The 11,863-nt window shown below is 39.3% G+C and overlaps 1 protein-coding gene across 2 annotated transcripts in view; it reads right to left on the bottom strand.

Annotated features, from left to right (window-relative positions):
- MTPAP (mitochondrial poly(A) polymerase) overlaps window positions 1–11,863 on the bottom strand; it is a 36,505-nt gene that overhangs the window by 7,390 nt on the left and 17,252 nt on the right. Inside the window, exons 5-7 of one of the 2 annotated variants that reach the window (XM_023740600.1) lie at window positions 9,870–10,081; window positions 7,570–7,594; window positions 7,163–7,220 (exon numbers count right to left, since the gene is read on the bottom strand). In XM_023740600.1, coding sequence (XP_023596368.1) covers window positions 7,570–7,594; window positions 9,870–10,081 — 237 coding nt within the window. In that variant the 3' untranslated portion in view covers window positions 7,163–7,220. Of the gene's footprint in view, window positions 1–6,993; window positions 7,221–7,569; window positions 7,595–9,869; window positions 10,082–11,863 lie in introns of those variants that run through there. The other variant, XM_004386253.2, reaches the window with a different exon arrangement.

Below are 11,863 nucleotides of genomic sequence, written 5' to 3'. Positions count from 1 at the left end.
CCTGGGAGTCACACAGGCTCAGGGCTTCCTGTGAGGGCACTGGGAGCCTGCTCTGCCCTCCAGGCCTGGGAGTCACACAGGCTCAGGGCTTCCTGAGGGCCCTGGGAGCCTGCTCTGGGCGTGGAGAGTCACACAGGCTTGGGGCATCCTGAGGGCGCTGGGAGCCTGCTCTGCCTTCCAGGCCTGGAGAGTCACACAGGCTCGGGGCTTCCTGAGGGCCCTGGGAGCCTGCTCTGCCCTCCAGGCCTGGAGAGTCACACAGGCTCCAGGGCTTCCTGTGAGGGCCCTGGGAGCCTGGTTATGCACCCAGCCCCACCAAGGTGGAGGTTTCAGGTCCAGTTCGGGTCACTCTGAGATGTCATTAAACTCGTCGCATTTCTTCCAAACACCCTCTCTAATGCCTTTCTTTCCTCCCTTCCCACCGCATAGCAATTGACAGCTATAGGGCTTCAGGCCACAGAGGAGCTGGGAACCCACAACAGGCGCCCTCACCTCAGGGCTGCGTGCGTCTGCCCGGAGGCCATGGCCACGGAGGAGGCTGCCGGCTGCCAAGCAGCTGGACATGGTGGGGGGGAGGGGGGAGGAAGGAGGGGAGAGGAAGGAGGGGAGGACGTGGGGCTTCTGCAGCAGTTGCTGCCCTGCCTGCCTCATTAATGTGCCAACAGTCGCATAGATTTTTCACTATTGTAAATGTAAAGTGTCAGACGAGATGGTCAGTAAGTGAGCAGCAGGTATTATAAAATGACGTAAAACCTTAAAGACAGGGAGAACAGAAGGGACAAAAGCCCAATTTGTTTAAGTTGAACAACAGACGGATGAACAGCAATGACTTAGGAGACCTGAAAAAACTGAATTCTAAACCAGCAGTATAGAAGGGCAAAAGAACAAACCAGATAAATATGGCAGAATTCCCAAAGGCTCAGGAATTCGAAGCACCAGGTATGACTGGAGGCTTGACAGTTTAAAAAGCAGTTAGACCCATGAGATCTCTTCTTCCCTGACAGAAAACTAGGTCTATTCTTTGGAGAGGGTACAAAGAAAGCATGTCTAGACTGGGTGGGAAGACTGTCCTCATACTCCATAGCAACAGTACCGTAGCAACAGGAAGCGACTGAAGGCATGTTATTAGCTGCCGTCAAGTCAGTGCCCGCCTCATGATGACCCCACAGAAAACAGGATCGGACCACTGTGACCATAAGGTTTACGCTGGCTGATTTTTCGGAACTAGACCGTCAGGCCTTTCTTCCCAGTCTGTCTTAGCTAGAACTCTGCTGACACCTGTTCGGCGTCTAACATCACACAAGCCCCCACTGGCAGGCAGGCGGTGGCCGCGCACGAGCTGCAACAGCCAGAACGTGAACCCGAGTCTCTGGCGCCTGAAGGGTGAGTATTCCACCACCAAAAACACAAAGTCAATGTCAAAGCTTCAGAATGCGAGTAACCAGGCCTTTTACTCTACAAAAAAAAAAAAAAAAAACACTGAAAGAGTCTTTATAGGGAATCTAGCTAGCGCAAGAGGAACCATCTAGATAGCGACACCTAAGGTTCCCAAAAGAAAGAGCCCAGCAAATTACAACAGAGTTCCCAAGCAACAAACCCTACCCAAGCTCAGAGACGCAAACTTGCTTTTTAGTTTCTAATTCAAACATGAGCAGAAAATCAAAGACTATCAGACATTTGAGGAAAGTCTCTAACGTGAGATTAAACAAAATCAAACGCAAAAACTATTCAGAAGAAACAGGCTAGGTAAAAAACACTTTTTTTGAAAATCCTTAAGCGACACAGGAAAGGTAAGAGTTTATGGCAATCATCCCATAACAACAGAATGCAAAAAAAAAAAAAAAAAAAAGGAATATTTCAATAGCAAAATGAGCTCCAGGAAAATGAAATATGATGGTAGAAATGAAAAGCTCAAGGCTTAGAAGATAAAATTTAGAAAATCTCCCAAAAAGACCAAGAGAAATGATGAGAAATTACATGACGGGTCCAAGGGTTCCAATATCTGAATAACAGCAGTTGTGATAAGAAAGAACAACGGAGTATTAAATAAAAGAGTTAAGGCAATTCTCTTATAACTGAAGGACGTAAGTCTCCAGATTGAAAGACCCACTAAGTAAAGAGCAAAATGAACGAACAGAGACCAAGTAACATCTCTGAAATTTCAGGACCCTAGTGAAAAAGGCTTCCCTTCCAGAGGAAAATCGTTTCTGACCTAGAATTCTATACCTTGCCATACTTTAAGTGTGAGGGTTGGGAAAAAAGACACTTCTAGACATGCCAGTCTCAAATATTGACCTTCTACTAATTTATTCCAAGACACTCTTAGCGGACATGAGGGGGTAAGTCAAGCAAGAAGACATGTGACACAGAAAATCCAACGTGGCTCCACACTGGAGGGTCTAAACCAACACTAAGATGATGGTGAAGGCAGAGCCCAGGATGGAAGCAGTGCATCAGGCAGCAACCAGGCCAAGTGGGAACGTATCAGAAAGCCCCACGGGAGATGTCTCCGAACGACAGAATTTACCGACCATCTGACGCTCTGAACATTTTGAGAAGAGACTTGGACAGCTGGCAGCTTGAGTTTCGATTCGTGTTAAGTACATAAAAAATAAGCAAAATAAATAAAATTAACACCTATTAATGCCAAAAGGTTATAATAAGTTGAGCAGGAAAGGAAGTAAATTTTAGTTTGCCCCATGGATCAGATGTGAACAGGATTAACACAGTCATAATCATGTAAGAGGCCCACACCAAAATTACGGCACGGTTATAGTGAAAGCGTGAGGGTGAAAGTTTGTAAAATCATCTCACTGACTATGCACAACCACAACTTTGAAAAATATGCAATTAAAACAAACAAGCAAACCTCACAGTTCTGTTCGTCAAAGACATCATCATACCATCACGACAGTGAACAGGGAAGCAGAGCGTGTGGGTATTTGAGGCAAAATAATGATGTCCAGAATATAGAAAGAATTTCTGCTAAGGAGCAAGAAAGACAGCCCAGTAGAAAAAGAGGCAAAAGACTTACAGACCCTTCATAAAAGACACTCAAATGGCTAAGAACCATGTGAGATGTGCTCAAGGCCGTTAGTCACTGGGGAAAAGAAAATTACAGGCGCACTGTGAGGCCACAGCACCGCACTTGGAATAACTAAAATAAGACGATGCAGGTGTTGGCAAAGACAAAGAGCCATCAGAACTTACATACAATGCCAGTGCGAGTTCACGTTTTGGAAGACTGAGGCTGAGCGTACCCAAATCCTAAGACTCAAAAATTCCACCGCCAGTAGCTACTTGACAGAAATAAGTGCTATATTCACCAAAAGACATGTGCTTGAATGTTCACAGAGCAACTATCTGTAATAGCCCAAACTAGAAACTACTCAAATGTCCATCAGAAACAGAATTCAGAAAATCTTTGGTATATGCATATAAAGGAACTCTGCACAGCAATGAGAATGAATGGTGTACAAACACACAAACAATAAGGATGAATCTCTTCAACACAAAAGAAACTTCAGACACAAACAGTGTAACTATATGATCTTTTTACGTAAGAGATTAACATCGTAAAATTGATTTATGCTGTTAGAAGTGGTTACCCTGTGGGGGAGGGGGTAATCCTGGAACAGAGCACAGCTGGAACTTCTGGGGTGCTGTTATTCAATCTGTGTGCTGGTTACACTGGCCTGTTCAGTTTGTGAAAATTATATACACACATGCCCGTACACAGACATACATGCACTTCTATGTGTGTTATACTTCAGTTTAAAAAGAAAGAAAGAAACCATAAGCTCTGAAAGTGCTTGGGTTTGAATCCTGGCTCTAGCATCTTCTAACTATGTGGCCTTGAGAAATTCAGATAACCTCTCAAAAAAAAAAAAAAGTTTTCTCATCTATAAAATGAAAATAGTAATACTACCTCCTAAGGTTTGCTGGGAAAATTGAATGAGATGAAGCATATAAATTCCTTAGCAGAGTGCCCGGCACAGAGTTAGTACTTAATAAATTCATACTGTTATCCTTTTTGATCTTCCTCTTTTTTTTTTCGGTGAAAAGACACACCATTTCAACGATTTCTACATGTAAAATCGAGTGACACTGACTACAGTCTTCAAGTTGTACAACAGTCTCACCCTCCTTTTCCAAATTATTCCACCACCATTAACAAACTCATTGTCCCCTAAATTTCCCATCTAACCTTTCAGGTTGCTCTTGTCAATCTGAACCCACACAGATAATTCTTTGAAAGCATACAGTGCTCAAGGCAGACATACTTTACTAATTAAGCTAAACTATTGTTTGGTTCAAAGAAGACTTTGGGGGACAGTTCTGGTTTGAGGTTTAAAGATTATCTCAGGGCAATAGTTTGTAGTGTTCATCTAGCCTCCATAAAGTCTGGATTCCGTGGGACTAGAAATTCTGTTCTATCTTTTTCCCCCTTTTGATCAGGATTTTTCTATAGAATCTTTGATGGAAACATTCGATGCTGTTTTTCTTATTATTTACTCTTTACCTTCCTGATGCCACGCTAAGGAAATCATAACTAATTTGGCAGGAAGTATCAAGAGAGTCATATAGTGCCACAGATTAAACACAATACAGTAGCTCTTTTCCATGCTGGAGTGTCTGCATTAATACTGCTACTGAAGTTACCCAGTCTTTCTTCCTCGAACCCCTAACTAGTCATAGGGAAGAAGTACAGAGATCCTAAACAAAGAAAAATCCAAATCAAACAAGTGTCCCTAAGAGGAAAACGATACATAGGCACTAAGCACAGAAGTAAATATAACAAAGGCAGCAACACCAAAAATGATGGAAAATACAAGAAAATAAAAGACATAAGGGGGAAAGTAGTAGAGATTATAAGAAAACACAAAGAAATAGAGAAATTCAAGAGTAACCAATATATGTAAGTTGGCATCATGGTCCATATTGTTTAGTACAAACAGCCCTCGACTTTAAAACATTTATCCTGTCATCTGAAATCTATTTTCTGAACTGAAACTGTGGACCCAATACTATGGCAGGAACTGAAGACACAGAGATGATTCAAAGCCATTCTGCCCTAAAAACAGCCGAGTGAAGGAGGCAGGCAGACAAAAGAACTGCAGCAATCTAACAGTTGTTACAACCCAGCTGTGTACCAGGTGCTTGGAAGCCAACGGAGCACCTACTTCCTAAGAGGCAGGAGGGAGGACAACCAAGAATGACCTACATATGAGGAGATCTGCAGATCTCACAAGAGCCCTACATACAATGCTAAACGGTCGAGACTTTTTTCTTTATCTAGGTCCCAAGCAGTGGTTTAGAAAGCCCTAGATGTTCTGGAGGAGCCCTGGTGGCGAAGTGGTTAAAAGCTCAAGCTCCTAACCAAAAGGCCGGCAGTTCGAATCCATCAGCCGCTCCTTGGAAACCCTATGGGGCAGTTCCACCCTGTCCTATAGGGTCGCTATGAGTCAGAATCCACTTGACGGCACACAACGACAAGACATTCTGGAAGGTGTTCAAGGGATTCTTGCTTCCTTCTACTAACAAATTTTTTTATTTTAAACAAGAAGAAACTGAGAGCCTCTATTAGTATATCAAATGAGAGGAACACACCATCATGAGTACCCAAGATGGTTTTGATTGTTTCACAGTTCACGATAGTTTTGATTCTTAGCCATACACTGTTTCATACACACCAATACTGGACCACTGGTTAAAATCAGGAAGTTAACATGGATTTTGAAAAACAGTTATACGAGTAGGAATAACAATAAACTCTCCTCAAAATGATCTGCACCACATGCTTACCGCGGTGGTGCAGCGACATTTAACACACATTTAAAATTCGTTCATAGCAAATTCAGATATCTCTACAACTTCAAAAACCAAAGATAAAACAGTAGCAATAATTGTAGCAAATTTTGCTTTGCATTTATTGGCAATTCACACTTACAATGTGCTATGTCCTAAGAAGTGCTTGCAAAAAACAGCCTGAAATTTTCTCTTATTATGTTTAAAAATGAGCATAAAAATTTCAAAAAAAAACCAAGCTGGTGTTTTTAAGTGGAAAATTAAAGAATTCCAAAACTAGTTTTGTCTTTTAATGCCATTAGATGTGACTAAATTTAAATTTATTTCAAAACAGATTTGGGCAAAAATTAAACATGTCATTTTTAATCTGTCTACAAATCATGTTTTTTTCCTTATATAGTGGGAAAAAAACATAGTAGGAAATTATTAAAGGATTTTAAGCTAGATAATAATACTATCAAATATGAATTTTTGAAAATCACCCTGTTAGCAAGAAATATGGTTTATATACGGGCAGTATTCTATTTGGAATAAAAACACTTTTAAGGATATTTTAAACAGGGAAGATCCAGGAATGTATTTCAAAAGAATTATCTGGAGCAATATATGATACACGTGGTGTGTATCCCTTAATATCTTCCTTTTATAATTTAGAACTGCAACAGTTTAGCATCTTCTCAAGCAGACTACCAGATTTTTAATTCATTTATAATTTACATTAAATAGTATGCTAATTTTAAAACAATTCACCTAAGATTCTTCTAAGTAAAAAACACATTTAGGGTCTTTAAAACATCCTGAAGCAATTTTCGGCATCTCTAATATGTCTGGAAATAGGCTCAGATTTGGAAAACCATCTCTGAAAACGCGGTCCAATCAAAAGCTGTATCTAGGCAATGTTTTTTTCTTCCAAGGTAATTCAAGACTTGGTCAACTAAGGGTGAGGCCTGCAAACAACATATCCAAGACAGAACTCTCAAAACTTCTAAAGGCCCAGCTTCGCAAATCGTCTGCTCTCATGCCCCCTTGTGGCTACTACAAAACCACTTAAATTTTAGATTCGTAAGGTCTTAACGATACAAAGACAAATTATATAACTAGTAAACACATGACTTGGTAACACATGGTAATTACTTCTATTCAAAACATCAGAAAGAGAAAAGAGAAGACTGAATCTGGTCTTACCTGCTAGGGTTTTTAGGGAATCTAGAGTTGGAAGAATAGGAGGAGATCTTCTCTGGAGAAAAAAGATGACCATCATTGTAAGGGAGAAATTTGTGATCCAAGCACCAGGAATACTACTTGTTAACGAGTGTGCTCGAGCCCAGCACCGTATACTGAACACCAAGGCTCTTACTCGTGAGTCCAGGGCACCATAAATATACAGGAGTTCAGAACTTTTCAAGGCAATCCTTCAAAAAACAGAAGAATTTTCAACCTCCAAAATTCTCATGCAATTCTGTCTAATTCTCTTCCTATACCTGAATATATTCAAAACACCCTGATCCGATAATCGAAAGCATAATGTTATTTGCAATGTGATTAGTTAAATACCAAGCACATTCAATACCATTAACACATTCTTTTAAATGTTGATAATTACAACGTAATTCTAAAATCTAGAATTTTTAAATCGAAGTTCCTAAACATGATCTCAGTAAGTGAAATAAACTACAAAAGGGTTCTTTAAGAATTATCAATAAAGACAGAACTGCATTTGTAAGTGAGACTCTTTACATCTTAGTTTTACACCTTGGTTACCTAGTCCTTCTGTAGACAAGTTAGCCTGCAAACAAAGGGAAATACTTTACTCATTTTATCAAAAAAAAAATAAAGTGTGTTAAAATACTGTTGTAAAAAATACAAAATTATCTAAGGCTAATATTTATAAAAATGAAAACCCAGTAGGATCAAGTGTCTATTAAGAAATCAAAGTTCAGGGCCGACTTTCAGTAAGTTTCCTAGTCATAATGTTATAATGCAAATTCAAAGAATTACTTTCTTATTGTTACTGAAAATATACACTGAAAAATATACACCAATTCAACAATTTCTACATGTACAATTCAACAACACTGATTACATTCTTCAAGTTGTACAACCATTTTCACCCTCCTTTTCTGAATTGTTCCTCCCCCATTGACATAAACTCACTGTCCTCTAAGCTTCCTATCTAACCTTTTGAGTTGCTGTTGTCAATTTGTTCCCATATAGATTATTCTTTAAAAAAACACAATGCTCAAGGCAGACATTCTTTACTAATTAAGCTAAGCTTTCGTTTGGTTTAAAGAAGACTTCCGGGGATATTTTAGTTTAAAGTTTATTTCAAGGCAATAGTTTCTGGGGTTCATCCAGCCTCAATGGCACCAGAAAGTCTGGATTCCATGAGAAAACTCAAAGAACTATTAGTCAGACACATTTTAAAATCAAGTTCCTACTGATCAAAACATGTGTTGTAATTTTTTAAAGAACCGACAGGGGGCATAAAACCCTTTAAAAAGAAAATTCAAACTGTCTCTAAAAGTATCCCCAGACATTTACTTCCTGGGTTTAAAGAGAATAGGAGAAATAGTAAATGAGAAATACACAGTGATTAAGTATTGTATATATGTAAATAAATCTAAGTTAAGCTGAAAAAGAAAGAAAATATAAACAAATAGATGCATCCGATATAAAGAAACATTACAGAAACCGTAAAAACCTCAAGAAAGCAAAATTTTAAAAACCCGTCCCGACAGGACAAAAAAATAAAACTATTACAAAGATAAATATCGTATTGTCATACTTTACATACCATGGACAAAATGTAACGACAGAAAGTGCAGTTGACATTTTTGTACTAAAATTTGGCAAAGCAATTACTAAGACTTTACTCCATGGGATACCAGAGAGAAACTCAGAAGTACTTCGAACTGGCTTATTATTGACACTTCAGTTTAAGCAAAACTGCTCTAGACTGGACTATCATAATCTACTTGAGTTGTGATGATTCATCTAATAGTAAATACAGTGAAATTAAACACGTCACGAGAAGAGTAGAGTTAGGAAGTGAACTCCCGGCTTGGCAGGCTTCCCTACTGAGAACTGAGGGAAAGGGATCAGAGCGCGGAAGGACCTGACACTCTCACTGCACTCTCTTCTTTAAGCAAACAGCCAGAAAGGATTACAAAACGCAAAGACGCTGAAGAAAAACTCTCCAGTCATCAACTGTTAAACCACTTTCTGACCTAAGCAAAGAAGAACACATTTGTTCATTATAAAAAATTGACCTGGAGGTAATTCAGAGGTCAAACTCGAGTTGTTACTTTATTTTCTAAGTACAGGCAGCCCCAGATTAGGAATGAGTTCTGTTCCTAAATCTGTCTTTAAATCGAATCTGCATGTGAATTGATCAGTTAAGTACGATTCTTATCTAACCTCAGCTAGTCAAATGTTTGTCTTAGTATGAAGTGTACCTTTCCATGCATTAAAAACATTAAAACATTTCCAGATACACTAAAACATCTTTAACATAATACAGTAATCATGATAATAATGTGTTCCTGCGCGTCCCAAAGGAGTGCCCTCTGTTATCATGAACCACTGCACGCACCTCAAATTTTTAACACTAGTAGGCTTTACTGCAGGGTTGGTTCCTAACTACGGTTGTATGTCAATCACAGGGTTATATGTAAATTCATAAACCAGGGACTGCCCGTGTACAACACAGAATAGTTAGCTACTATAAATAGATACTTTCACCATGCTATCAGGATACACCAGCAACAACAATGAAACACAATTCTTCTGAGATGTTAATTAGATACCTTAACATTTTAACACAGTATCCTAACACCCTGTTTAGGAACAGCAAAAAACTCATTAGGTGTAAGAACTTAAGAGAGGTATTTCCTACTTTTCATTCCAAGTGTTCAAATTAAACGAAATACAACAACAAAGAAACAACGAAAAGAACTACTAAAGCACATTTAAGAGCCCAAAGCCACTGTTTCTGTACAAGAAAAGCTATGCTAACATCTTGTAATATTCACGGTTGAGATGATAAGCTTAAGAGAGCATACCTATTGTTAGTCGTCAGATCACACTGAAATCCAGAGGCCTGGTGGGAGAACCTCACAAGCGGACATCGAGCATTTAATATTTTCTGTACGCCCACACAGCCGGGGCCAAAGTGGTCAAGACACTCTCCTATCACAGACAGGATCTTCTGCGTTGCAATTCTTTCTGAAGGAACATTTTTCACTTGAAATTCCATCCGAAAATTTTCTGAGGTCTGAATAATAAAAACATTTGTAAACAGAAGCTTTTGTAAAAACGAATTTCTTAAACTTTTCTAAAAGGATGCTCCAAATGATTTCTGAGGAAAATAAAAACCCCACAAAATGAAAATTCTTTATGCAATCAAAGCTGAAAGTAGCTGTAAAAGATCTTCAGTTGGGCCTTTTGTTTCTCCAGAGTATGAAGTACTAACTTGAGAAATCACTGGCTTTTTTATAATTAACTTCTGTACCACATGGTATATTAAATATAGAACCACGGACTCCGTAAATTCAGTAAACATGTTTGCCCTTTTCTAACGAGTCATTAGATTGTAATAGAGGCTGTAAACCCGCAGGTGTAAGAGCAGATCAAGAGAAGAAAATAACGCAGTATAGACTTAATTATATGTGAAAGTTTAATATTTAATAAAATGAAGTCTGCTATTAACTGGGTAAAAATTACTATTCAATGAATGAGTCATATGGCCACCAAAAACAAATAAATAAAAACTAGATCCCTAACTTAGTCCTAAAACCAGAGTAAATTCAACATGGATCAAAGACTTTAATGTAAAAAGTTTTATCAGAAAAATCCCAGAAGACAATGGGTGACTATTTTTACAAACTCAGAGTAGTGAAGGATTCTCTAAGCATGACACAAGATTCCAGAAGCCACAAAAGAAGAAATACGATTGTATAAAAATTAAAACTGTCTCAGGGCACAGCACACGGGCACAAGGAGACAAAAGGCAAAGTGAGACAATAATATACATGTCACACAAAGGGCAAACTTCCCTGACTTATGAAGCATTCTTACAAATGAATAAAGGGGACAAAACACCCCATTCTAAAAATGGGCGAAAAAGACCTGAGTAAGACATTCACATAAGAAATAAAAATGGCTAAGGAGTATAGGAAAAGCAGCTCATGTTTTCTAGATGCTAACTAAGTAGAAATGAACCCAGCGAGGTTTTTCATGTACCAGACAGGCAGAGACAAAGGCTGGCAGTCCCAGCACTGGCATATGATCGGGAACCGATGGTACAGAAGGAAGAAGTCCAAGCCGCACTGAAGGCATCGGTGAAAAACAAGGCTCCGGGAACTGACGGAATTATCAATTGAGATGTTTCAACAAATGGATGCAGCACTGGAAGTGCTCACTCGTCTATGCCAAGAAATTTGGAAGACAGCTACCTGGCCAACCAACAGGAAGAGATCCGTATTTATGCCTATTCCAAAGAAAGGTGATCCAACCGAATGGGGAAATTATTGTACAATATCATTAACATCACACGCAAGTAAAATTTTGCCGAAGATCATTCAAAAGCAGCTGCAGCAGTGTATCAACGGGGAACTCAGGCCAGATTCTGAAGAGGACGTGGAACCAGAGATATCACTGCTGATGTCACATGGATCCTGGCTGAAAGCAGAGAATACCAGAAATATGTTTACCTGCGTTTTACTGACTATGCAAAGACATTCAACTGTGTGGATCATAACAAATAATGATAACACCGTGAAGAATGGGAATTTCAGAACACTCAACTGTGCTCATGAGGAACCTGTACATAGATCAAGAGGCAGCTGTTCGGACAGAACAAGGGGATACTGCGTAGTTTAAAGTCAGGAAGGGTGTGCGTCAGGTTGTATCCCTTCACCATACCTATTCAATGTGTATGCCGAGCAAATAATACAAGAATCTGGACTATATGAAGAAGAATGAGGCATCAGGATTGGAGGAAGACTCATCAACAGCCTGCGTTATGCAGATGACACAACCCTGCTTGCTGAAAGTG

The sequence above is a fragment of the Trichechus manatus genome, unplaced genomic scaffold, assembly GCF_000243295.1.
Source record: "Trichechus manatus latirostris isolate Lorelei unplaced genomic scaffold, TriManLat1.0 scaffold00160, whole genome shotgun sequence".
Lineage (NCBI taxonomy): Eukaryota > Metazoa > Chordata > Mammalia > Sirenia > Trichechidae > Trichechus > Trichechus manatus.
This window is presented reverse-complemented; position numbering and strand designations above follow the sequence as displayed.